Genomic DNA, 27,051 nt, shown 5'->3' on the forward strand with positions numbered 1-27,051 from the left:
TTCTTAATCGACAATCTTTCTATTTGGCGTCTCCTTTTCAACTCTTCTCCACCTCCTCCTATATCCCTTATGCATGTGACACAGCCTAAGGGAGCAAAGGACTCCGAGCCCGTCCATGAACGAGACATGACCCCTTACGTGCATGGGACGTGGCTCATTCGTGCATGGGACGTGGCACATTCGTGCATGGGACGTGGCTCATCCGTGACTAGGCGCGAACATCATCCACGACCCTTCAGTTGCCTCTGACACACGACCCTACAGCGAAAATGAAGCGGACTAACGGGAGCGGCTGGCCGGAGTGAGGTGCGATGGCTGGGGGGATTGGCAGGACTGACGGCGACTCGAGCGGATGACCGGCAAACGTACCAAGCCCTGCTCTTTTTGGGTTCACCCTCCAACCCTCTCGGTCCCTCTTCGTTTCCTTTCAAATCACCTTCTTTGTTTGTGATTCAATTTGAAAGAGAGGGTTCGGAAACATATTTATTCTGAATCGGAGGGAGAAATGCACTGGAGTACCTATGTGTAGCATGCACCTGAATTTACATATAGTAATGTCCATCTTTTACCAAAAACAAGCCATTTATGGATATTATCAGGGGGTTCGTGCAAATCCAGTGGAGTCAACAGCTGGGGCCCCTCTTAAGCTCTCCTCGGATCCTTCTGTTTTTTTTTGGCTTCCTGTTGCTCTTCATTCTTTTTTTTCAAATGATAACGAGGGATACTGTCATCAAATTACCAAAAAAACAGGAGTGTCTAAGCTAAAAGATAAGTGGAAAAAGCGTAACCTAAATTTTTTGACAAAATCGAAAAAGTCTAAATTTATAGATATTATTTTCTGGGACGATGTTTGCCAAAAACGGAACGAGTGATGTGTTAACGAAAGTCACAATTGGCTTGCTGACAATGATGCTTTTCAAGGTAGCGTAGTAAACCTGACATTTTTGGCGTCTCCTTTTCAACTCTTCTCCACCTCCTCCTATATTCCTTATGCATGTCTGGTTGTGTGGTCTTGCGATGGCGATTATATACAGAGGATCCGACAGATTCAGTCTCACGTTATCGTACTCAACTCAATGTCATACGAGGAAGGGAGTCCTGCATCAGTTGGAAACAAACACCAAAAAATGTCTAAATCAATGACAACATGATGGAAACCTTATGCCATCTTGAACAGGTTCAGTTCTTTTCCTTAGTGTCCAAACGAAATGGGGTCCTTACCACGGCCACAGAGTCAGTCAAACCATATCAACTGTAACACAATATTGTCCAGCCGGCAAAATTAACACCCAGATGACACAGAATTCGCCTGCTTTGGCCCTATCTTGGAAGAGAACTGCTTTTATAAGATGCCCATTTTCCACATTGAATTGCAGAAACTTTCCCAAGTTAGATTGTGACCTGGGAAGTTCTTTCTCCAAAGTAGAAGGTAAGGGCGCGCATGGAATCCATTCTGGAGTAGAAATTCTGCTCCAGAATGCATTCCGGAACAGAAATGCGTTTGTTAAAAAATTTCCGGAATGCATTCTGGAGCAATTTTTGCATTCTGGAATAAAAATGCGTTTGTTAAAAATACTTGATTCCAGAATGAGTTTTGGGCAAGAAAAAAAGAAGCTACTTTTTGTAGCTTCTCTCTTTCAAAATGCATTCTCCCTATTTTCTCTCTTTTTCTCACTAATTTTTTTTAAGAAAATGCATAAAAATTGAAAATTTTCAGAAAAATTCATAAAAATTTCTAGAAAATAAAAAAAAGTCAGATTTCGAGAAAATAGGAAATTTGGTGATTTTTTTTTTTAAAATATAAAAAAATCAAAAATTTCAAAACTTCATAGAATGGCTTAGAATACCTTTGGGCACCCACTTTGAGTGAAATTTAATTTTTTTGATATGCCCAAAAAAATCAAAAAATCAAAAATTTCAAAACTTCACAAAATAACTTAGAATACCTTTGGGCACCCACTTTGAATGAAATTTAATTTTTTTGAGGTGCCCAAAAAAATCAAAAATTTCAAAACTTCACAAAATGGATTAGAATACCTTTGGGCACCCACTTTGAGCGAAATTTAATTTTTTTGAGGTGCCCAAAAAAATCAAAAAATCAAAATTTTCAAAACTTCACAAAATGGCTTAGAATACCTTTGTGCACCCACTTTGAGTGAAATTTTTTTTTTTGAGGTGCCCAAAAAAATCAAAAACTAAAAATAGATTTCTGTTCCAGAAATCAATTTCTGGAGCAGAATTAGTCATGTTTTACCAAACAGATTTCTCCTCCAAAAATCAATTTCTGGCAAAAATTCCAGAAATCAATTTCTAGCAAGAATTTGATTTCTGGAGCAGAATGGTTACCATTCGCGCCCTAAGCTTCCGGTGTTCTTTCTCCAAAGTAGAAGGTAAGCTTTCGGTGAACATTGCTTGCTTTCGGTGAGCATTGCTCACTTTCGGTTTCGGTGAACATTGCTCACTTTCGGTGCCGGACATTTATGTCACGACGATGATAAAATTAAGAAAAATTTGCCATAATTATAGAATTCAATGATCGAAAGTTGTTGTCCATGTACTAAAACCAGAGAGTGTCGTAAGTTTGTATGTTCGGCGTCGGTGGAATTCTTCCGAACAGGTCCTACTTGGCAAGCTGCGTCGGATGGGAGTCGGCTCATCGCCTGCTCCTGAAGCTATTACACGCCAAGAAGACTATAGAGGTGGCGTCTTCACCGGATACTCTCTCCTCCTCACGGCTCTTACGATTCCGCACGATGGCAAGGTATGTCGTCTTTTGCTTTGAAAAAAGAAAAAAACTTGCTATTCTGTTTGTCAAGCTAGAATTAATCTGCACATTTTTCTCTTGCTGTTTCATATTGGTCAAATCAAATGTTTCTTGTGCAGATCATAACGATCCATATAGACAGAGAAGCATATGAGATCGGATTTTTGGTTTTGCAAAAATCGAAAACTATTCTTAATCGACAATCTTTCTATTTGGCGTCTCCTTTTCAACTCTTCTCCACCTCCTCCTATATTCCTTATGCATGTGACACGGCCCAAGGGAGCAAAGGACTCCGAGCCCGTCCATGAACGAGACATGACCCCTTACGTGCATGGGACGTGGCCCATTCGTGCATGGGACGTGGCTCATCTGTGACTAGGTGCGAATATCAACTCTTCTCCACCTCCTCCTATATTCCTTATGCATGTGACACGGCCCAAGGGAGCAAAGGACTCCGAGCCCGTCCATGAACGAGACATGATCCCTTCCGTGCATGGGACGTGGCCCATTCGTGCATGGGACGTGACACATTCGTGCATGGGACGTGGCCCATTCGTGCATGGGACGTGGCTCATCCGTGACTAGGCGCGAACATCATCCACGACCCTTCAGTTGCCTCTGACACACGACCCTATAGCGAAAATGAAGCGGAACACTTTCATCTGTATGCTGCATTCGCCAAACTATATGATTTTCTTCACCGAAGCCATGCCAGGGAAGCCCACTGCCCGCCGATGGCTCGGCCCACACCGGCGATTCTGACGACCACCATCGGCTCCACCTTCGCCTCTGGCCAACGTGGCCGCCGGACCGTCAACCGACGTTGCCGCCGGACCGTCGACTATCCCCCGCCACGAAATGATAATAACGAGAAAAAACTCGACCTCCGGCCACTACACTTCTGGCCTCAAGAAACGTACTAATCTAAGCAAACAAACATACACACCAAGCAGCAGAGATAGTGGACTAACGGGAGCGGCCTCAAACCGCGGGCATCACCCAGCAAAGGAGAATGGAGCTTCCGGCGAGGGAATGCGTACACGCGGCCGACTCGGGCGACGTGAGATATGCGACAAAACCGAAAGAAATCACGAAAAAAAAACACAAAGTCAGTCACCCAACATTAATCTCAAGACGAACAAAACGTATATCGAAGGTTTTACGGACTGATCACATGTTGTTTTGGTTTCGGCCTTCATTCAGACATTCCATCGAACAGGTGGGATGCGCCTTCTAAGTCGATTTCAGTGGGATTCAAAGGTTATTTCTTGATAAAAACTGTTCAGAAACACTCACCGGTGGTGAAAGAAGATGTTTCCTCATTTTATGGTGCCGGGCGATCACCGAATAGACTCGGTGTGCCCGGCACCCGAGAGGCAGGGGAGGGGGAACTCAAAACAAGGGAAGATGAAGAGAAGCCCACCTGTTCGCGGCTGGCCAGAGTGAGGTGCGATGGCTGGGGGGGTTTGGCAGGACTGACGGCGACTCGAGCGGATGGCCGGCAAACGTACCAAGCCCTGCTCTTTTTGGGTTCACCCTCCAACCCTCTCGGTCCCTCTTCGTGTTGCGATGGCGATTATATACAGAGGATCCGACAGATTCAGTCTCACGTTATCGTACTCAACTCAATGTCATACGAGGAAGGGAGTCCTGCATCAGTTGGAAACAAACACCAAAAAATGTCTGAATCAATGACAACATGATGGAAACCTTATGCCATCTGGAACAGGTTCAGTTCTTTTCCTTAGTGTCCAAACGAAATGGGGTCCTTACCACGGCCATAGAGTCAGTCAAACCATATCAACTGTAACATAATATTGTCCAGCCGGCAAAATTAACACCCAGATGACACAGAACTCGCCTGCTTTGGCCCTATCTTGGAAGAGAACTGCTTTTATAAGATGCCCATTTTCCACATTGAATTGCAGAAACTTTCCCAAGTTAGATTGTGACCTGGGCAGTTCTTTCTCCAAAGTAGAAGGTAAACTTTCGGTGAACATTGCTCGCTTTCGGAGCTGGACATTTATGTCACGACGATGATAAAATTGAGTAAAATTTGCCATAATTATAGAATTCAATGATCGAAAGTTGTTGTCCATGTACTAAAACCAGAGAGTGTCGTAAGTTTGTATGTTCAGCGTCGGTGGAATTCTTACTGAACAGGTCCTACTTGGCAACTGCGTCGGATGGGAGTCAGCTCATCGCCCTGCTCCTGAAGCTATTAAACGCCAAGAAGACTATAGAGGTGGCGTCTTCACCGGATACTCTCTCCTCCTCACGGCTCTTACGATTCTGCACGATGGCAAGGTATGTCGTCTTTTGCTTTGAAAAAAGGAAAAACTTGCTATTCTGTTTGTCAAGCTAGAATTAATCTGCACATTTTTCTCTTGCTGTTTCATATTGGTCAAATCAAATGTTTCTTGTGCAGATCATAGCGATCGATGTAGACAGAGAAGCATATGAGATCGGATTACCGTTTATCAAGAAGGCCATCGTCGAACACAAGATCGACTTCATCGAATCGCAAGCTTTGCCTGTCCTCGATAAATTACTAGAAAATGTTAGTGTAACTTCTCTAGTAAAAGATGATCCTCATTTGGACTTGTGCAGTAAAAATGGTATCTTCTGAGCTTGTTAGACTCTCAAAAATCTCATCCGGCTCTTCCTTTTTCGCGTCAGCAAGAAAATGAAAGCAGCTTCGACTTTGCGTTCGTAGATGCTGATAAGGCTAACCTGAAGAACTACCATGAGAGGCTGCTGAGGCTGGTGAGGGTCGGGGGCGTCGTCATCGTGTACGACAACACTCTCTGGGGCGGCACCGTCGCCTTGTCCGATCTGCTGAGGCAATTCGCATGGAAAGGACAAGATCGAGTTCAACAAAATGATCGTGGGCAATCCTCGGTTCGATATATCTCAAGTCAGGCTGGGCGATGGGATGACGATCTGCGGGCGCGTCTACTGATGTGTTTTGATCAAATTTATGGCACAGATCAAAATAGTTTCTATTACTTTCTTTTGAGATTTGAGCACAATTGATTCTAATACAGATTGTGAGGCTGTCGTGTTATTTCCTTTTGAATGCTTTGAAATCAAATTTGGAGGACTGTTCACTCAATAAAAGACCGTTCATGTCCATTTTTTTCAATCTACCTTAGTCCTGGTGTCAGGAACTCCGAGCTACAATCGTGATCCTTCCGTCCGATGCATTGCTTCGCTAGGTCAACTTCGTTGTGGACGACGAGAGGTCTACAACATCAATAACGAAGCAATGTTCATCTGCTCTGCTTTCTTCGCCAGAATAGTTCTTAGGCATGGTAATTGGTCTCGGCACCGGCTAAAGCTAAATTCGCGTGAAAAGCGTACCCTGAACTTTCATACATCAGCGCGGTTTTTAATGGAGGTTTGGCTAGTTCTTGGGCATGGTAATTGGTCTTGGCACCGAATAAACAACTAAAGCTAAATTCGCGTGAAAGGCGTACCCCGAACTTTCATACATCAATATGGTTCTTAGTGGGGGTTTCCCTCTAGTTCTTAGGCATGGTAATTGGTCTTGGCACCAACTAGCCAACTAAAGCTAAATTCTTGTGAAAAGCGTACCCTGAACTTCATACATCAATGCAATTTTTATGCGCAAATTGAAGGGAAAAAAAAGAAGAAGGAAAAGCAACAAAAGGATTGAAATAGGAGGGGCGTTCCGAGAATCGAACTCGGGACCTCTCGCACCCAAAGCGAGAATCATACCACTAGACCAAACGCCCGCTCGTTTGCTATGAACGCAAGTAATTTACATATACCCCAATTATCTGTCTCGGCACGTGCCAAGCCACGTGACCCCGGTGCCTCTAATATCGCGGTTCGCCCAACGTCTCCCCCCTCTTCCCTCTCTCGCTCTCGCGCTCTGCGCAATTTCCCGCCTTTCCGCCTCCCACTTCCCCGCTCGGCGAAACCCTAACGATGGCGCAGAAGCACAACGCAGCGCCCGATCCGGCGGCCGAGCCCAAGAAGCGGCGGCGCGTCGGCTTCTCCGGCATCGGTAACTCCGGGACCGCCTCTTCCCGACCTCCTTCCCGTTCAATTTCCCCCTGAAAACCCCGTCGCTGTACTCCGCGGGACTCCCCCGCGGCTAGTTTTGTTTTCTTGCGTAAAATTCCCTCCTGTTTCGCGCGCTCAGCGTCCTCGTTTTTTTTTTCTTCCCTTTGCATTCGTGGTGCAGATGCTGGAGTCGACCCAAACGGCTGCATCAAGGTGTATCTGGGTAAGTCTGGGCGGAGTATATTTCCCGCGATTTTCGCGCGTTTTCGTTATCCCTTCTCGTTTCTTCGGCGGCGGCGGCGGCTCGGATTAGTTGGAAGTTCTGTTGGATGCTGAACAATTCGGTTCCTCGTAGCTTAGTGCGAAGCGGGCCTGATGAAAATCGTTAGTATTTGCTGATATATAGTTGGAGTGAGCTACTCATGAGTTGATTCATGGAGTAACCAAGTAGGAGGTTTTAAGGTTTACTCGACATTAGTCTGTCTTCTCATCGTGGTAACTACCTTCCTGCCGGAAAAAAGGAAGAATTTTTGTGGTGACAAAATACGGGTTGCGTATTTCAATCCAAGCTAAGTTTAACTAACAGAAATGGTTTGGTCTTTGCTGATGCTCTGTATTTACTTCCGGAGTCGTGTGGGCACTGTTTTTTTCTTTTTGGCGAACTATATTTGCTTTGTTTATACGCTATTGGAGGTACCTACCCTGGTGTTTTTTTCCTAGGCCTTGTAGAGTTACTGAGTTTAGAGATTTGTCTCGGTTTAAAGGCTCAGCTGACCATGAGATGCTTTTGCTCTTGTTTGTCGGTTGTTTTTCCTTTTTTAGATCCCCGAGCATTTTTGTCCGAAATGTGTTTCGACTTCATATGTCCGTGAGTTGTAATATGGTTGCTGGTTTTGTAGTGTCCAGGGAAGAAGAAGTGGGAGTTCCAGATAGCTTCTGCCTCGATCCAGTTGACTTGAGTCACTTCTTTGAGGAAGATGGAAAAATCTATGGATACCAAGGTCTAAATGTAAGGGACATAATTTACGTGCGTGATACTATGTGTTCATTGTTGTGTGAAGATGCATGAGTTGCCTGCTTTTCTTTTTTTTAACTTACCAGATAATGTGCTTTGCCTGTAGAGGGTTGACTTTTGTTTTATTTCTGCATGATCAAGCTGTGATTTATCTTTCATTATGTTTGCTGCTTTTTTTTTCTTGTTATATTTACATTTATAATCTAGTTTGGTTGTTGCTTGACAAGCTGCTCCCTTTGATGAGCTATGAGACAATAATAGTCTTTATCAGCTACTGAAGACCCTGGATACTGCAGTCTGTCTTTGTGCTTGAAGTGCAGTGATATCTATCAGTTGATATCCTTTTGATGGTTTTGGTTGACTGCTTCTGTAACATAAGTAAATATATTGAGAATGAGAAATTTTTTTTGGTCTTTTTTCTTGCAGCAATATGTTTCCTGGCTGAAAAAGGAGAATATCTCATCTTTGTGATTCTTTGAGCTTTTTGAAACATTGTGTGATTGTGTAGTTCTAAATAGTAGAAGATGACTCCACTTAATGCTTGTTGCACTCGATGCAGATATCCGTGTGGGTAAGTTGCGTATCGTTTCATGCATACGCAGAGATTGCTTTTGAGAGCAAATCAGATGTAAGTACTCCATCTACTTCTGCATTATGATCAGTATGCATTGCTGACTCTTTAGAGTTGTCAATAGAATGCGGGATAATGATGCTTTCGTCTTGCAATTTAGCTTTGTCTTTGTTTATGGTGACATGCGATATTTGTGGTTTTTATTTGTTCAAGGGAGGCAAAGGAATCACAGATCTGAACACTGCTCTTAAGGTACTGAATTTACTGGTTAAAGTGTTTTTGTTCTTTCCTCTTGACAACCGCTAATTGGTTGATCTTTGAATCAGGATATGTTTGGTGAAACTCTTGTGGAAAATAAAGATGACTTCCTTCAAACTTTTTCCAAGGAGACCCAATTTATTAGGTACGGGTTTTTTTTTCCGGTTATCTTATCTTTTTTTTTTTTTGGGGGGGGGGGGGGAGGTTAAAATTAGAACTTCATTCTTTATTTTCTCGGCTCTGGTTTACTGAGTGTCTTATTTACTTATTTGTTAAGTTATCATGTCGATATGACTTTTCTCAGGTCTGCATTTTCAGCTGGGGAGATTTTAGAGCATAAATACTGTGATGGTCATGTCAACGATTCCATTAGTAATCTAAAAGCAGTTAGTTCTGATGTGAAGGTGGGTTTAATTCTCTAAACGCTGATGCTGACTATGATAACACATGAAAATAGCCTTTAAATTTTCCATTTTCAGTGCTCATCATTATCATGCATGCATAATATGATGAACATGACAATCAACTTTCATTATGCTTTGTAATAGGTAAAGCCTACCTAATGAATGTGTTCATTTCCTACTGCTGCTAATTAAGATTTTCCTGTTTCAATACAAACCTGTCTTGGGAAGCAGAATTCCTCTTACGAGCAATCTCATCGTTGATTCTTTTAGTTGGTTGTACTATGAATGTCGGTAAATCGCAAGAAGAAATGTGCATTGTTTGCCTTATCATTGTAGGCTGATGGCTAGTCAACATTGTGAAAATCAAAGTCTGTCCTGCCCTTCTCTCTCTCCCTGGGACCGGGGAGGGAGTTGGATTTTTATATTGCCCATTTAACAATCTGATAAGTTTGACAGAGTGTTCTTGGAGGAGCCTGCTTTTCATTCTCCTGCTCTGCCTTTTCATCTTTCCTTTGTCTGATGCATTAGGTGTTCCTTTGTTTTTTTTCTCCTTTTGCACAGTAGGCAGTACTTGTTGAAAGGATCATGAAAATTGACTCTTCCCGCATGTCAGGTTGTGCGCATGCTGATGGGGGGCGATATGACGGCGGGACACCTGTATAGTCGGTTGGTCCCTCTTGTTCTGCTTCTTGTAGACGGTAATTCATTGACTTGTTCGAGGGTTATTTGGGTGTGCATGTGTTGCATTATATGTCAAGGGTAGAAATTTCCAATCCTGAGCAAGTTTTTTCTGATGAATCAGGTAGCAATCCTATTGACGTAACTGATTCAAGTTGGGAGCTGTATCTTCTTATTCATAAGACAAGTGATCAGCAAGGCAATTTTCAAGATAGGCTTCTTGGTTTTGCTGCTGTGTACCGTTTCTATCGCTATCCTGATAGTTCGCGACTGCGGCTGGGTCAGGTTTGCTTTCGTCTTGGTTAGCTATAAGAAAGAAGACAAGTTTCCAGTGCTTTAGAAGAGCATGTAGAGTGTATTCAAACAGTTAGTTTGTATTGCTCATGAGGTCTTTTGTCAATGTCAGATTCTAGTATTACCACTTTACCAGCGCAAAGGTTATGGCCGCTATCTCCTGGAGGTGCTTAACAATGTCGCAATAGCCGATGGTGTTTATGACTTCACAATAGAAGAGCCAGTGGATAATCTTCAGCACTTGCGAACATGTATCGATGTGAAACGGCTTCTGAGCTTTGACAAGGTCCAGCAGGCAGTAAATTCAACAGTATCTCAGTTGAAGCAAGGCAAACTATCAAAGAAAACCTACATCCCTCGGTTGTTGCCTCCTCCTAGCGTGGTTGAGGATGCCAGGAAGCGTTTCAAAATCAACAAGAAACAGTTTCTTCAGTGTTGGGAGATTCTGGTCTATGTTGGGCTTGATCCAGCCGATAAGAGCATACAGGATTATTTTTCCGTCATTTCAAACCGTGTCAGGGCCGACATCTTGGGAAAAGACTCTGAGACTGCCGGGAAGAAAGTGATTGAAGTACCGAGTGATTTTGATCCAGAGATGTCATTCGTCATGCATAGGGCACAAGCAGGTGGTGAAGCTAACGGTATCCAAGTGGAGGACAACCAGAACAAGCAAGAAGAGCAGCTGCAGCAGTTAATTGATGAAAGACTGAAGGACATCAAGCTGATTGCTCAGAAGGTATCTCGGAAATGAGCGCAGAAAAGGTCGTGTAATACAAATGTTGTAGCCCTCGGGATGGAATTAACAGAGGTCCTGTAGATGACTGAGGTGGGCATTGCCCTTTTAGCTTATGATTTGAGAAACCCTTGCTAGCCGCAATTTGCGGATCATGACAGCGTAGTTTTGCTTATGCTCAATCCCTAGTTTTGGATCCAATGTCAGGAGAGGTAGATCGTTTCCTGGTTTTACACTATCGTGCGGGTCCAGGGAAGAAGCTGCATTCACGGTCCTGTCATTTTCAAGTGCCCGTGTCTCTCTTATGTCTGGCTTTTATCTCCTAAAGCTTGTTACAATTGTAACCCGCATCGAATCGGCGTGTTGAAATTTGTTAAACAAATGAGAGGGAGGCACACCACCCTTTTATTGACTGGTAGCGCGAGTTCTTCTGACATTTCTGCAGTTGAAGAAGACGATATGCGTGCGTCTCTATTGAGAAATCCTTAGATGGCGGGTCTCCAAGAACCAAAACGACTGAGCTGAGGGAAAGCCTCATGCACCTCTACCGTTCCCATCAAAATTGTGTGCAAAACAGATGCATCAAGATGCAGAGGATGAAAATGCTTATTACTCACAAATTTGTGTAAGATAGCACGACGCAATTGCTAGTCAAGGTAACCTAATGGATTTGGCAATCGACAAAGTTCTCAGGTAAGGGATTAGACAAAGAAAGTCAAACTCAACAGACGAAATACTCAGTTCAGAATTACTTGTCCAAGTTTGTGATGTATCCGAAGCTATTGGAAGTACCTGGAAGATTCATGATCAAACCCGATTTGCAAAATTCACGACAACGATGGACTCAAAGCGAACGACAAAGTGATTAATCAAATGATTTCTCACTCGAGTCTTTATTACACCGTCGCTTACCCCAAAGTGGTTAATAAGAAGTCGCCCGTCTTCTACGTCGTGGACAAATGAATAGCTCATGTTACGTTGATGAGCACGCTAAAATTCGGACAGCTGTTGGTAGTGCGGAAAATAAATATTTCTTAATTTGAAATTTCCGTAACGGGTGCAAGACTTTTATAGTAATATTCATAATAAATTGAATGATAATAGCGCGGGTCGTCCATTTTAACCTTCTTTTTTATTTCCTTGTAACCAAAATTAAAAAAAAAAATGGGGGAGAAAAAGGCCCCAGAAAGAAAATGAAAGTCGTTTTTTCTCTGAACCAATAAGGCCAATTCCTAAAAAAAAGCACTAATTTTATGTTCAATGACAATTTTGATCCGAACTTTTTTTGCCTCATAAAAAATCATCAATTTTTATTTAAATCCAAAATTCAGCACGAACAATTTAAAAATTTCACATAACGGGGGCAAATTTGAAACTCGAATAAAATTTTGTATTTAGTTCAAACCAAAATTATCACTCAAAATAAAATTATGCTTTTTTTTTTTAATTAGCCCCAACCAGTACTATCACCCGTGCCATCCCATCCCATGCCCATTTTGAGTAGTAAAAAGCAAAATCCCCAGGACGCAAACGGCAAATCAAAATCTTTCTCTGCTTGAAACCAAGTCCGAAAACAGTCGCCAGTACGCGCGCGACACACACACAGCGAGCGAGAGAGAGCGAGCGAGAGGCGCCATGGATTTGCTCCCGGCGGAGACGTCGCAGCTCGGGCGGAAGCACGGCTTCCGGTCGCTGAAGCTGGCGGCCGTCGACATGGGCGACGCGCTCGGGGACGAGCCCTTCGGCACCGAGCACGGCCGGCTCGACAACGGCCTCGCTTACTACGTCCGCCGCAATTCCAAGCCCAGGATGAGAGCCGCCCTCGCTCTCGTCGTTCAAGTTGGGTAAGCAACCGTGCTCTCGCGACTCCTGTTTTAACCGCTCCTCTTTTTCTCCGCTATCGGAACAGGCGATTCGATCGGGGAAGGGAGCTTGCGATCGATGGTGTAGTGTTAGCGCTTAGAGCGAGCTTTTGAGTGGTGCATTCGAGTTCGATTGTGCGTGTTGACTGAGTTACGAAGTGAACTGTCGGAGTTTGACCGAAGAGGCTGTGGAGTAGCGGAATCGGTTTGCAAAATGAGATGCGGCGAGGTGGAATAGAATTGTGAAGTGGCATCAGTTGAAGGACTGCTTCGATATTTAGGGGGGTTTTTGTTTTTTCGGTGAGGGAGACAGAATGTGTCATTTGTTGAAATGGTTATAGCGAAACCTTGTCTAAAGAGAATGGTGGAATGTACGAGAATAGCCACTACTTTTGGAAGATCTGTCTGCCTGTCACTCTCCCACGAGGCTATGCTTTTGTCGGGCTTGTGCTGGTAAGGTCGGGTCATTAACATATTTGCATGGACGAGCAAATCCAAATTTGTGACTCATCCATCCGAGTCTCTTATATGAAGTGTCGGTACGTGTCATCTGGTTGACAAGTCAAAACTCAGGCGAAACCGATGCCTGAATAAACTCGTGGTTAAGGTGATATGGTTTAAGCCCAATTGTCACGCAATTATATCAGAGTTGTTGGCATGGAGACCACATGCATTGCGTCTTGTGTGTCTTTCATACCTTGAAGCACATGTGGTAGGTGTGGTTCTATTAATTCGGCATTTTTCGTTTATGCTATTGATGAAACAGCTGAGTCTTGCTACCATTACAGACTCAGATTACAGAACCTGATGACAGTCTAGGATTCCACCTTCATTGCCAGTATCGGTTCTTAACTATAAAGAAACAATGGGGGGTGTCTTTTATCTAGCCATTAGTTACACTTCATGCATTGCTTATTTCTTTGGTAAAACATCCTGTTGGTTTGACAAAGAGGATAACCTATTGTGTTTGCGGCAGCTCAGTCTTGGAAGAGGATGATGAGCTCGGAGTTGCTCACATAATTGAGCACCTTGCTTTCAGTGCCACTAACAGATATACCAATCATGATATCGTGAAATTCCTAGAGAGTATCGGAGCAGAATTCGGTGCTTGTCAAAATGCTGTAACATCTGCTGATCAGACCATATATGAGTTGTTTGTTCCTGTTGACAAGCCTGAGCTGCTGTCTCAGGCTATCTCTATATTGGCAGAGTTCAGCTCTGAGGTACCAACAAAACTTGATAGTTTGATAGTTATTGGCTCTCTTGATTTATTCGGCATTAATAGTTGTGGACTTCAGGTTCGAGTCTCAAAAGATGATCTGGAAAAAGAACGAGGAGCCGTCTTAGAAGAATACAGAAGTAACAGGAATGCAACTGGAAGAATGCAGGATGCTCATTGGCTTTTGTTGATGGAAGGTTCAAAGGTATTTCCATGTAATCAATCAAATTCCTATTGCTTTCTATTCTTTTTTTACTAATATTTCAGTGACTCTTTGCTATACTGCACTTTTTTACTCCGGCAAACGAGAGTTTGTTTGAAGAATATACTTCTAATATCTCTAAACTCTTTCTAAAATGGTAGAGAAGACTTGTTGCTCTAGCCTCTAGGATGGCCAGATTAAAAGATGTTTTTATAGCCATGCTTGTGGGTGGAAATTACGAAGGATGTGTTTTTGCATCGCTTTTGAGTTCAGTTCGTGGTAGCCTTCTATTACCTTGCCAAATTAATAGACGATCAGGTAGAAGTCATTTCAACGGAAGTAGCATGTCTATTTGCCTTTTTTATCCCCTCTTTCTGAGGTGGGGCGTGCTATTTCCCTTTTTCATTCTATCTTCTTTGGAATTTTTTCTGTTTCCCTGTGTTTTAGTGAAGCTGCAATGCAAGAGTAGGACTGTGAGGTGATTAGAATTTGAAAAATCGCCTGTGATTGTAAATTTCTAAAGGTTAACTAAAGGAAAAGAAAGTTTCCCCAAAAGTGTTGGCATTTAAAGTTACAGAGGAAGTTATATTGGCTGATGAAAAATTGAAGTTTACCTCGGCGAAGTTGCATAGTTTGTGGTTTACAATTGGAATCGGGATAATGCAGTATGCAGAGCGCATACCTATTGGAACAGAAGCGGTGATTCGAACCGTCTCTGCTGGGACTGTGAAGCAGTTTTATCAGAAATGGTACCAGTTATGTCATATGGCAGTTGTAGCTGTTGGAGACTTTCCTGATACTCAGGTTTGGTGTCATTGCATATCAACTTTCCATGTTTAGTTTCCAAATTTCCAGGATTTCTAAAGCTCTCCTTCTCCACTCCATTGCAGAGTGTAGTTGATATGATAAAGACTCATTTTAGGCAGAAAGGTGCAGTGCTTGACCACCAACCCATTCCTACCTATTCAGTTCCATCTCATGACAGACCACGATTTTCATATTTTGTTGAAAGTGAAGCTGCTGGGGTGAGTGCGTGCTTAATTTTCTCTTTTGTGCATGATATTAGCCTTTGTTTGTTATCCTGGAAGTGTTTCTTCATGACTAGATAAGCTTGATGTGTATTGGTGCAGAGTGTGGTAATGATCAGCTACAAAATGCCAGTTGATGATTTAAAAACCGTGAAGGATTACAAGGACTTGCTCACAGAATCTGTGTTTCTTCATGCCCTAAACCAAAGATTCTTCAAGCAATCTCGGAAGAAAGATCTGCCCTATTTCTCATGTTCAGCTGGTTCAGATGTCTTAGTTCGTCCACTAAAGGCCTATATGATAACAGCATTGTGCAAAGAAGGAGGGACCATAGGGGCTCTAGAATCAATGCTCATGGAGGTCAGTTTCTCTTAGGTTAATAAGCTTCTTTGTTGTTTGTCGTTTTTCAGCCACACATATGTTTCAGGTGGCGAGGGTGAGAATCCATGGTTTTTCAGAACGCGAAATCTCTATTGTTCGAGCTTTGCTATTGTCGGAGATCGAATCCGCTTATCTGGAGCGTGATCAAACGCAATCAACCAGCTTGCGAGATGAATTGATCCAAGTATTTCCACGACCCATAATCTTGATAATGTCATTAATTAGATTTATTAGTTTTAGAAATGATTAATATTTACATATAAATGTGCAGCATTTTTTGCGTGGTGAGCCTGTAATTGGTATTGAGTATGAGGCACAACTCCAGAAAACTATCTTACCCTGTGAGTCATCATAACCATCTAATGTAGTTTAGTGCTTTTCCATACCAGAGAAAATAGAGGTTCTGAGCACTGACTAAGTTCTTTTGTACTTCTAGATATTTCATCATTAGACGTATCAAAATATGCGGAGAAGCTGCTTACCTCGAGCAGTTGTGTCATTAAGGCCGTTGAGCCTCAAGTATTTGCAAAGGTGGACGATCTTAGGAGTGTCGTATTGAAGGTCAACTCTCTAGAGGAGGCAAAACAAATTCCACCATGGGATGAAGAACATATTCCAGAAGAGATAGTCCCCGTGAAGCCAAATCCGGGGTACAGTTTGGCCAATAGTCTCTTCTTGTACTTGTCCTTGCCTTTGGAAGTTTTAAAATCATAAATTTTCTATATCTAATTCATGCATATCCTCCAATCATGTTCCTATCTTATTCTATATGGTTATCGTTTACTCTCTTGTATGTGAATGGTAGATATGGATTTTACTCTCCCAAATGTAGTTTCAGCTGAGTCAAACTTTAGGCAATGAACATGTAAAATAAAATTCAACGGAATTTCCTCAAATATTGATAACTCCGCTTGTGGAGATCTTCTTGCTGGTTTTGGGATGGTTGTGCTATATAACTAGAGGTCCACAAATCACTCATGGAACATCTAGGGATAGCGCAGCCAGCTATCTTATCATTGCATGTCTTGAGCCTAGCTCATGATTTGTGGCATAAAATTTAACTATTATCTGTCAGGTATTTGGCTATTGAACTTGTCAGATTACAGTTATCATGATTATTTCCATTTCCACTATGGTCCTCATCCGATCAAGATATGATTAACAACAACTAAAGTTCTTAAGCAATTATACACATATTTTAACTGCTCCTCAGACCTCCATTGTGATTTCCCTTGTTTTTATTAAATGAACTGTATTCTGTAAATCAATATCTTCTAGAGTTCTACTTCTATCAACATGGAAACACCTCAAACAGTGATTTGTACAGACGACATTGTGATTGACTATTATGAATCTTGAAAAGTGCTGATATTGCTGCAAAAGCATCATGCAGATTCTGTGACAGGGTTAAACTACCTATGACTGATTTCTTCTTATTCTTCTGTCAACTTTATAGCCAAGCATGTTCTCTCAATGGGTTATTCAATCAATCTAGGTGGACAATTCTTTTGGGAACATTAAAACTTTAACCTTGTATGGCCAGAAAAAAAAAACATTAACTTTGTAAGGATGTTCTTTTCAGCTATAGTGCCCAGCAGCTTGAATACTCAAACATCGGAGCCACTGAATTGATCCTATCCAATGGGATGAGAGTATGTTATAAATGTACTGACTTCCTTGATGACCAGGTAAAGTCTGGACTTCTGTGCCTTGTTAACTCCTCATTGTGAGTAGTCTACATATACAATCTTAGGGTAGTGCATCGTGAAAGTTATGATATATTTCTAAATAGTCATCCTTTTCCTATTCTATGAATGGCATTCATCAGATTATGTACACTTCCTTGTGAGGAAGGGGCTGTCAGAGGCAGAGAGAGAAACAAAACATGGACTTCACCAGTCCTGCTATCTTAAATCCCTGTGCATGCATGTATTATCTGCTTAGTTGTAGAGCAGTCAAAATATTTAAAATTTATAATCCTAATATAGATTTGGGTCATGAGATAAACGTGAGTACTGTTGGGCTCTTGAAAAGATGTGTGTCTGGCACCTTTAAGAATTTCTTTTCTACCAGAACTGATGAAAATAGGCTTTGATTGGAAAGGAGTTATGATAACACCAAATGCATATAGCATGGCATCATATGTGTGAACAAGCATACTTGACATACATCTTCATGTCGTTTATTTCCAGTTGTTTATCATTGTTCAGCCATAGGTTTGTCTGTTGCTTGCTTAACTCAAAATCATTTTATTTTGGAGAAAGTTAGTTGTAAGCAGTCTAACCATCTTGGTTGTATCTGGAGGTCAAGTTTTCAAAGATCTTCTTAAGCCTTTGTTGCTGCAGGATTCTCAGCTGTAGAATCTATTGATCATGCCCAAAAAAATTCTAGCTGAACTTGAAGGTGCCAATGTCTCCTTGGTTTTTTTTTATGAGTACTAATATTTGGCTTTCCGGAAAGCTAGAGAAAGTTGGTTTCTATCTTAGATTTGAAATTATCAAAACGTTTAGTTCCTACTTCGTGAACCTTCTCATTGAACTAAAGATGGCATAAGTAGCGATAACTGGTTCATTGCTCGCTTAGGTGAAAGAACTAAGTGATTTGTTGCCTGTGCAAAGGGTTATCTGATGGAGCAAACTTATTCAATGTCAACTCCTTAGTTAAATCTATTTATAAAGTGAGTGAGGATATTCTTCTTCTTCTTTTTTTTTTTTCATATTTCTGATACATATCATCATGTATGATGAGACATTTTGCAGAAATCATGAGATTTTTTGTTTTCTGCATTCTCTTAATTTTTTAACCTAGTACATTGATAGTTCTGCACTACAGGTCCTGTTTACTGGTTTTTCATATGGGGGTCTATCTGAAGTACCGGAGAATGAATACTTTTCATGCTCTATGGGATCAACGATTGCTGGGGAAATTGGTGTATATGGCTATAGACCTTCTGTACTAATGGATATGCTTGCTGGTAAGAGAGCTGAAGTTGGTACAAAGATTGGAGCTTATATGAGGTCTTTTTCTGGGGATTGCTCTCCATTGGACCTGGAAACTGCTCTGCAGGTTTGACTTAGTAATTTTATCGTCAGGAATGAAGAATCCAGTCATGTCATTGTTACATAAAGTAGTTGTATATCCAGGTCTTCCAAAAGATCAACTGTAGGTCTTAATTTGTCCGTCCGTTTTTCTGTTGATTTTTAAATAGCATAAACTTGGTTAGACTGCAGGAAGAGATATATCCTTCTAACCTCAGTTTATCTCTTTAATATGCTTATCTCATTTTCATAGCATTGTTAAACCGTGTTCCTCATACTTTCCTTGACATTGCTCCCTCTCCCTCCCTCTCTCTCTCTCTCTCTCTCTCTCTCTCTCTCTCTCTCTCTCTCTCTCTCTCTCTCTCTCTCTCATCTGAATTAATTGGGTTGGACTCTATACTAGTACTAATTCCAATCTAATTGTTCAATTAGTGAAAACCTACTTGGTGCTATTAGCAAGAAGTGCATGTTAACAGACAGCAATTACCAGTTTATTGATAAATGATGAATATTTCATCACGTTATAAAATGTCATTTTAATTATATCCTATCAACACCATAGATCTGCATCTTGCCATTGTTCTGGTGGCCCTAACGGTATAAAGAATGCTATTGGCCCGATCCCACAAAGATCTCTATGTATTCTAGGATAGCGCAACTGAGAGGAAAATGCTTAGCCAATTCCATGTGTCTAACCAAAAAAATCCATTTTTCTTCCAATTTTACGATCTTCCCAATCATTACTCGCGAGTCTTTCTTCTCCTAATTCCGTTCATTCCAATTCCTTCCTGATACATCCCAAGGAAAATCCCGAATTGGATTCCAAATTGACTGGTTAGTTTGAGCTTTTGCGTCATCTCCTTAAAGCATGCATCTTTAGATCTGTCTCGAGGCTCCTAAAAGGAATAGAAAGAACAATTCTAGGAAGGAAAGAAAAAAGATAGAGAGGAGGACCGCAGAAGATTTGTGAAAGACTTTAGAGTTGTCAAAAAAGTTATGAAGCCATATACTAGAAGAAAGATCATTATATTGCTGGGAATCCCTCAAACACAACCTAAAAGAGTGAATCTCATTCCAGTTTTGTGGCAATTGGGCCCATGCATCTTTTATATCTGCACATTTGGATCAACCGCTAATGTCAGAGAAAATGTAGATACAGATAGTCTGCATAAATACAGTATCACTCATATGTAGGTGAAGTCATAGAGTATAAGTATAATTGTCACTAGAAGAACAGACAAGCTGTAGCGCTCTCCTACCACAACCAAAGGTTATCAAATTATGAACCAAATATTAGATAAGATGATGTGGCGCCCTCAACAGCAGCATCTGCTTGTGATTTTATTCATTTCGAGATTGGTGTTTGAGATCTTTCTGTGATTTGGGTTTGGTAGTCTTCTAGAGCCCTAACCAGCAAGAGTTGCGATGCCTTGTTTGCATCATATGTAGTCGATTGGGCAGCCTTATCTCTATTTTGATATCTGCTGACATAGAATCTACAGGATGCCCGTGTTTTCACCCTATGTTTCTTGCAAGGATATGATTCTCTTAATTGAGTATCTAGCTGCCTGCAGTTTGGACTTATTTGAATGAGGATACCCTATTTCGACATGTGGAAATTTGCTTTCATGTTTTCTTTGAATATTACTCAGTACCTTGCATTTGCATTTTACATGTTGCCACTGCTGTTCAGGTGTTCAATATTGAGCTCTTCATTTTGAAATTGGCAGCTTGTTTATCAACTATTTGCTACCGTTGTGGAACCGGGAGAAGAGGATGTCAAAATTGTCATGCAAATGGCTGAAGCAGCAGTTCGTGCTCAAGAGAGGGATCCTTATACTGCCTTTGTAAACCGTGTGAGAGAGCTCAATTATGGAAACTCGTACTTTTTCAGGGTATGCCTGGAATCATGGTTTTATTTCAGTTTTGATTCTAAGACGGTTATTCCAAGGTCAGAAATGAGCTAAAATTTTTCTCTGCAGCCCATAAAGATAAGTGACCTCAAAAGAGTAGACCCAAGGAGAGCCTGTGAATACTTCAGTTGCTGTTTTAAGGATCCATCAACCTTTACAGTTGTGATTGTTGGCAGTATAAGTCCTATAATTGCTGTCCCTCTGATCTTGCAATATCTGGTAAGTAATTTTTGCAGCTTATGATTTCGCAATCACTAAAGATTTAAAAGCCTTCTGATTATTGTGTTCTGATTCTTCATATAGGGTGGAATTCCAAGGCCTCCTGAGCCAATATTAAGATATAGCCGTGATGACCTCAAGGGCTTGCCAGTCACTTCTCCTACGAAGAGTGTCAGGTGGGCTCTTCAGTTATCATGTCACCCCTCCCACCAGAACAAGAAGGGGGGAGATTAGGATCTCTTTTTCTTTGAGAACTGGTCAAATTTGAAGTATTAAGGACCTTGTGAAATGAGTCTGGAAATGAAATACCTGTCACATCTCCACCCTATCCTACTTTCTTTTAGTTTTAGCTAGTGCCCTTGCACTCCACTCTCTCTTAGCATCTTTGAGAATACTTAAAAGTCAGTTCTCTATATCCATCATCCTCTGTATCTTTCATCCAATCTTGCTTTTCATATGCAATAGCAATTTGGTATGCTTCAGTAGGAGTGAAATATGTGGATGGGCTTCCAGTAATTTTCTTCATGGTGAAGCTTAATTTACCTGTTCTGAATTCTAATACAATAAAAAATTTAATTTATCTGTTCTGGATTCTGATACTCTACATACCCTTATAGGGAAGTTGTTAGGAGTCCCATGGTGCAAGCTCAGTGTTCTGTGCAGATCTGCTTTCCTGTGGAATTGAAAAATGGAACAATGGTATGTGGTTCCTTGTGATCGAATTTTCACACCTTATGGATGAGAGGGTTGCCATGCTTTTTTGACCAATTTCTGTTTGTACTACTGTCTAAAACAAATTGCGAATGAAGGTGGAGGAGATTCACTCTATCGGATTTTTGAGCAAACTTCTTGAAACAAAGCTAATGCAGGTTCTTCGTTTCAAGCATGGGCAGGTATTTACTGTGCGGGCATTGTTTTCACCATTCTGTTCTTTTGGCTGTTATTTAGTTCTTACCATTATGTACAGATCTATTCCACTGGGGTTTCAGTATTTCTTGGCAGTAATAGACCTTCAAGGACTGGCGATGTACGTGGCGACATTAGCATTGATTTTTCTTGTGATCCAGAAATCTCCTTGAAGCTGGTAATTTCCATTTCAATTCTCTTTCTTGCTTTTGCTGGATCTAAGAGGTTGATGCCCTAGTTTTAGCTCATTTTGCAATGTGTCTCGACAGGTTGATCTCACTTTGGACGAAATACAACGTCTTCAAGAGGAAGGCCCATCAGAAGAGGATGTTTTGACAATTCTGGAGATAGAACAAAGAGCTCATGAAGATGGAGTGCAGGTAAAAGTGAAATTCTTCTTTGAGATTCTGCATTCTTTATGATCATGATCTATCAGTATATTGGAGCCATATGAATTTTCACCATTGATCCATTTCTGGTGTTTTCTTTTTCAGGAGAACTATTACTGGCTGGACAAAATTTTGCGCAGCTACCAATCAAGAGTTTATTCCGGAGATGTGGGCACTTCGTTTAAGGTGAGTTATTGGGGTCATCCTCTGCCTTTTTATGTCGTTTTTCCATTCTGCATCATTCATCGCGCCGTGTGGTTTCTGTGCATACGTTTCATTTGGTCATGTAGCACTGAACTACAATTTTATGAGGCTTGAAAATCCATGTGAAAATTGGAACCCCTGCAGTATCTATTCAATGACGTTTTGTAGGATGAAAGAACATAAATATCCAACGATGGAAGCTAATGCAAATTAGTTGGACGATCTTGCTTGGACTATTCTTCTTAATACATTTGTAAAGAAGTATGAACATGAATAAGACTGTCATCGTTATATGCAGTATATAGAATTTTACCTTCTTATTCTGTCAAAGGTCAAAAGTGAATATTCAACTATAAATTTCACACGATCAATATTATGTGATTGTCAGAATATCGGATCCAAAAGTTTAAATTATTAGGTAGAGGTAGATTGCACGCCTATAAATACCAAGCGAATAAGCGATGTAGAATACTACAACACCCTCTCACATGCAAATCGAATTGAGAATAGCACGTGCATGTGAAATAAATTTTGGGGAAAAGTGGCTGTGATAATATGGTGAAATAGCCAAACTAAAAGCTTAGATCATTTGGTGGAGCGAGACTGTACGTATATAAAACCCACCAAACCCCATAGACAAGTGCTGTAGGATACTTAAATAACAATGTTACTTAATCTTGTAGTAGAAGAGGGACAGCTTTGACGGTATTTCTAATGACTCGTCCCATTCTTTCCATTTCTGGTGCAGGTTCAAGATGAAGGACGCTCAAAAGTTAGAGCATCTCTTACACCATCCACAGCCCAGTCGGCTTTACAAAGAATACTACCTTTTCCTTGTAAGAAGCAGCACACAGTGGTGATTTTGCTGCCGCAAAGGTCTCGCCTCGCAATGTTAAAATCACTATTCGGGTTCTCTCAGACCATATACAGAAGAGATGCAAAGGTCAGTTGCAATTAGCTTGACAGTTCTCGCCACTTGTGAATTAGCTACATCCTATAGATTTATCGTTTCAACAATCATCCTAGGAACTTCTTATTTTCCCTCATCGCTCTCACTCGTTGATCAACTCTCTCATGTTCTCTATCAGTTAGCCAGTCCTCGGTCCTGCAAGTACTTTGAAAAAACTATATAATCCAAAATTAGAAAATATATTTGACATTTGCAAACTATAGGTCATGACCGCCTTTTGTAGTGTTGCATTGGTTTAAGCTCCTCATCATTTATCAGCTTCTTTTTTTTTTCATTTGAGTTCATCTTTTACTTTTTAAGAAGGTAATCGTGGGTATTTGGGTCTTATGCAGATTTTAGCAGGTGTCGCTGCTATGGCAGTCTTGGCTCTGAGTTTGTGGAGATACTCGCGCCGCTCTGTGAAATCGTAGGAGATTTTTTTCAAGTTAAAAGTCGCATAGGACTTGGCTCATTCAGTAAGGTACAGCTCATAATACTTCGAGATGTCAAACTTTACTAGTGTAGAAACACTAGTTGATAGAAAGAAAAGGTAAATCTCGGGCGCTTTAAAGTTACTTTCGAGCCTGCCTTCTTCATCTGATCGGCCCCTGTTTTATGAACTCAGAATCATTAAACAACATGTCTACCGTTTCTGAACAAGACAACTGAAGAATTCTACTGAAAAATCACTAAGATTTCCGAATTACTGCATATTCTCCGGAGATTTTGATTCATATTGGTGAACGATTGTCGTGGCCTTCAGCTACGGGGTCTGCTGCTCTTGAAAATCATTAGATTTATCCGATGAAGCTCACAACTGTTGTACGTAGTTTATACATGTATTAGGATGGTTGCTTCGACTGTGTCGATTGGCCTTGCCGGTTGTTCGACTAGGGAGTTCAGACAATTGCTTGGCCACATCCCTCTCTGATTTGCGTATCGATCGAGCCACGTGTCGTGTGAATAAACCCATCATTAATGACCTTTTTTCTTGCCATAGAAATGATTGATTAATCTACTTATACGTTGAATTGCAATTAATTATCCTAATCTTTAGTCCCCATTGATCCTTAATATCCATTCAATTGATCCATGTGTTTCAGGAATGAGGTCTTTTTGTTCTCCGTTGGCTGTAGTATGGTCCATTTATTCTGATATAATGATTACTAAACATATTATTTTATACGAATTTAGTTATGTCCAAGTATAAATCGATTTTCGTATTAACCAATGTTTTCCTTGATTTATATGAAAAGAAAGTTCATCCATAGCATGGGCCAAAATTGCTAGTTGCAATTGCAGTCATGACCGGTGGTTCTGCGCATGAGGATTTTAACCGTGATTGAAAAAATGTGCATTGTTGGATGTTGACAAGATAAAACTTTTCTAGTTAGTAGCTATTGAGATGATGAAAATTATTTTCTGATATGAAGAATTTCTAATACGTCAAGAAGTCACTAATTACTAATAAGTAAATATTCGGTCTTTTTTTCTATATCAAAAGTTATTAACAAAACTACCATAGAGTTGCCTTTGCCAAAACTATAGACGAGTCAAAAGTGATTTGGGAACTAACTAACAATTTGGGACAAAAGTAGTCATAAATCCCTGGGAAAAAGTACTACTTCGATCTCTCGGGGTTTAATTAGTTACTCAACTATCGAATTTCAATCACATGGCGACGTGACGTTATTTTAAGAACGAGTGCATTTTCTATTTAACTTTGTCTAAATAATTAATGATTCACTCTGCCATTTCCACTCGGATCCAATAGGAGGCGACTATACAACACCATGGTGACTGCCCGAGCTTCGACTTCCACTTCTCCAACAATCTCGAGATCTTCAGCCACGAGCCTTCTTTTACCAACGAGCTGAGCTCTTCCTCGACGTCAAGATCCTTCTTACCTTGTAAATAAAAAAAAAAAACGCAATCCTCCTATCAAACTTAAGCAATTAATCAAAAATTATTTTACAGCTATCGTATTATGCCTGATCAGTATTTTGAAAATTGCAGCGTTTCCAATTAAGTACGCTTAATTAACAATTGCAAGGCGGGGGCACTCGATGAGGTTAAAAAGCTGAGATGCGTATTTACGAAACGGGGCATGCTATGGTGGAGTTTATTACGGAATGCCACTAGGGTTTTATTAGCCTTCCCCCTACCTTTCTTCACTCCTCGTCTCCCTAATCTCAGCATCGCCTTCGCTTCGCCCTCGCCCTCTGCCCATTGGCGCCGTAAGAGCTCTCTCTCTTTCTCTCTCTTTCTCTGGGTTGCTTGGAAGCCGAGGCTACTGATAGAGAAGGTCCCTCTATGTGTCTGCCATCTCCAAAGTGTTTGGCTAACTTCGTGTTTCATGGTGTTTGATCTTTTTGCGAGCAATGTCTGAATTACTTATGTCTCACGTTACATTCGTCGATCGCCATCACGACTTGCGTTTTTGACAATCTGGTTTATCCGAGATCAATGGTTTTATTGCACAAATTGTGGGTGCGTGTTGTTATTCTCAAAGAGCGATGCTGAGTTCTTTGGTGGGGTTGAATTGAATAGGCGGTTGAACTGAAGAGGGTCGTCCAGGATGGTGGAGAAGACGGCAGGGAGAAAAGAGGAGGTGGTCACTCGAGAGTACACCATCAATCTCCACAAGCGCCTCCATGGCTGGTAAAGTCCCTTTTTTGACTTCCGTCTTTTATCTCGCTGAGTTAGCTGTCGCGTTGTTCTGATGATTGGCAAAGTTATTTGGGAGCTTTCTGCTCCATGAATTAGTTGAAAGAATAGGATTCAGTGTATATTGAAAAAAGGGTTGAAGCTGATGGCGGTTTTCTAATCTGAAGCATTCATTGGTTGTTTTCGTGTAATATGCAATAGTTCCTCATTTGATCTGTTTCTGCCGATGAGAACATATTTTTTGGACTGATCGGGAGCCTATTTCAGTGAACTTGTGTTCTATCTGGAACGCGTTTTCATTTGCTTAAGAGCAATCATCTACTTTTCTGACCCAAAAGAAAGGCAATCATCTACTTAAAGAATTTGGGATTTCATCCTGGGGCTTTGTTGTTTGGTCGGCATTTCTAATCGGTAGATCTTGTAGTGTGAGTACAGTTGTCTTGTGCTCCTTGGCTAACGAGCATCAGTGGCCCCTTTAGTATCCTTGAGGAGTGAAACCTCCTGGAATCTCAGTTCCTACATGAAATGTGGATTTGTAGGTTTTGTTCGACTTTGAGAGTTCCTAGGAACAGAGAAGGCAGCAAATAGTTAAATCTGTTAATCGGTAATGCGATTGTGGCAAGTTATGTTCCGCCTCTAAGAACATGTCTTAAAGGTTCTTCTGTCGTTTTTGGGTAACAGCACCTTTAAGAAGAAAGCTCCCAAGGCCATAAAGGAGATCAGGAAGTTTGCCCAGAAAGCCATGGGAACCACGGATGTTAGAGTCGATGTGAAGCTGAACAAGCAGATATGGAGCAGGGGGATCCGAAGTGTTCCGAGGAGGATCAGGGTCCGCATAGCTCGCAAGAGGAACGAGGATGAAGACGCCAAGGAAGAGCTCTACTCTCTCGTCACCGTCGCTGAGATCCCAGCGGAGGGGATAAAGGGGTTGGGTACCAAGATCATTGAGGATGATGAGTAGTTTATTTTTGCTACAGTTGATTGTATTGACCCTAAATTCTGTCGGAATATCAGTTTTGTCGAGCATTTTCATTATCACATGAGCCTATGGGACACACATTAGTTGCTTGACTGTTCTTTTGCAACACTCTCGAATGAATTTCCAGTTCTGCTTCTTTGACTCTTTGCTTTCACTGGCCTTACTTAAATTCTCAGATACAACAGCAATGGGAAGAAAAATTCTCCGGGAACAAACATTCAATTATCTCTAAGAATTGTTCCAACTCATTGGTTGAATTTGAAAGTTAAGTCATGCATTTGACACTTGTGGTAACTTGATACTTATTCCTCCAAAGATGATGTACTTCCTTATGGAACTTTTTAGC

At 41.2% G+C, this 27,051-nt stretch overlaps 3 protein-coding genes, 1 non-coding gene and 1 pseudogene across 7 annotated transcripts; 4 read left to right on the forward strand and 1 right to left on the reverse strand.

Moving 5' to 3' along the window:
• Positions 1-2,345: 2,345 nt before the first annotated feature.
• On the forward strand, positions 2,346-26,846 carry LOC115684576 (60S ribosomal protein L31). 2 transcript variants are annotated; one of them, XM_056307724.1, is made up of 3 exons: positions 2,346-2,356; positions 25,610-25,720; positions 26,408-26,846. In XM_056307724.1, the coding sequence occupies exons 2-3, from the start codon at positions 25,638-25,640 to the stop codon at positions 26,685-26,687; spliced, it is 363 nt and encodes a 120-aa protein (XP_056163699.1). In that variant the 5' UTR covers positions 2,346-2,356; positions 25,610-25,637; the 3' UTR covers positions 26,688-26,846. The 2 variants fall into 2 exon arrangements, with proteins under 2 accessions (XP_056163699.1, XP_030465213.1); XM_030609353.2 differs by lacking the exon at positions 2,346-2,356 and adding an exon at positions 25,196-25,296.
• On the forward strand, positions 2,642-5,785 carry LOC130137047 (probable caffeoyl-CoA O-methyltransferase At4g26220; annotated as a pseudogene).
• TRNAP-UGG (transfer RNA proline (anticodon UGG)) lies at positions 6,451-6,522 on the reverse strand. The gene has a single exon. It is a non-coding gene; the product is annotated as a tRNA-Pro (tRNA).
• Positions 6,650-10,950, forward strand: LOC130137035 (histone acetyltransferase type B catalytic subunit-like). 2 transcript variants are annotated; one of them, XM_056307721.1, is made up of 10 exons: positions 6,650-6,797; positions 6,978-7,019; positions 7,696-7,805; positions 8,371-8,439; positions 8,596-8,634; positions 8,709-8,785; positions 8,945-9,044; positions 9,658-9,742; positions 9,847-10,007; positions 10,129-10,950. In XM_056307721.1, exons 1-10 carry the CDS (start codon positions 6,719-6,721, stop codon positions 10,765-10,767), a joined length of 1,401 nt encoding a protein of 466 aa, XP_056163696.1. In that variant the 5' UTR covers positions 6,650-6,718; the 3' UTR covers positions 10,768-10,950. The 2 variants fall into 2 exon arrangements, with proteins under 2 accessions (XP_056163696.1, XP_056163697.1); XM_056307722.1 differs by lacking the exon at positions 6,978-7,019.
• On the forward strand, positions 12,302-23,765 carry LOC115684573 (zinc protease PQQL-like). 2 transcript variants are annotated; one of them, XM_030609347.2, is made up of 21 exons: positions 12,302-12,593; positions 13,588-13,834; positions 13,910-14,035; positions 14,699-14,836; positions 14,923-15,057; positions 15,163-15,420; positions 15,488-15,625; positions 15,713-15,782; positions 15,878-16,091; positions 17,024-17,129; positions 18,274-18,507; positions 20,210-20,374; positions 20,462-20,611; positions 20,696-20,787; positions 21,229-21,310; positions 21,421-21,504; positions 21,579-21,695; positions 21,787-21,897; positions 22,012-22,092; positions 22,859-23,053; positions 23,413-23,765. In XM_030609347.2, exons 1-21 carry the CDS (start codon positions 12,385-12,387, stop codon positions 23,488-23,490), a joined length of 3,030 nt encoding a protein of 1,009 aa, XP_030465207.2. In that variant the 5' UTR covers positions 12,302-12,384; the 3' UTR covers positions 23,491-23,765. The 2 variants fall into 2 exon arrangements, with proteins under 2 accessions (XP_030465207.2, XP_030465208.2); XM_030609348.2 differs by having other exon boundaries at positions 12,452-12,593; positions 13,593-13,834.
• Positions 26,847-27,051: the final 205 nt, after the last annotated feature.

Source organism: Syzygium oleosum, unplaced genomic scaffold (assembly GCF_021117445.2).
Source record: "Syzygium oleosum isolate NSW1041296 unplaced genomic scaffold, Sole_v2.1 Sole_v2.59, whole genome shotgun sequence".
In the NCBI taxonomy this organism is placed as follows: Eukaryota; Viridiplantae; Streptophyta; class Magnoliopsida; order Myrtales; family Myrtaceae; genus Syzygium; species Syzygium oleosum.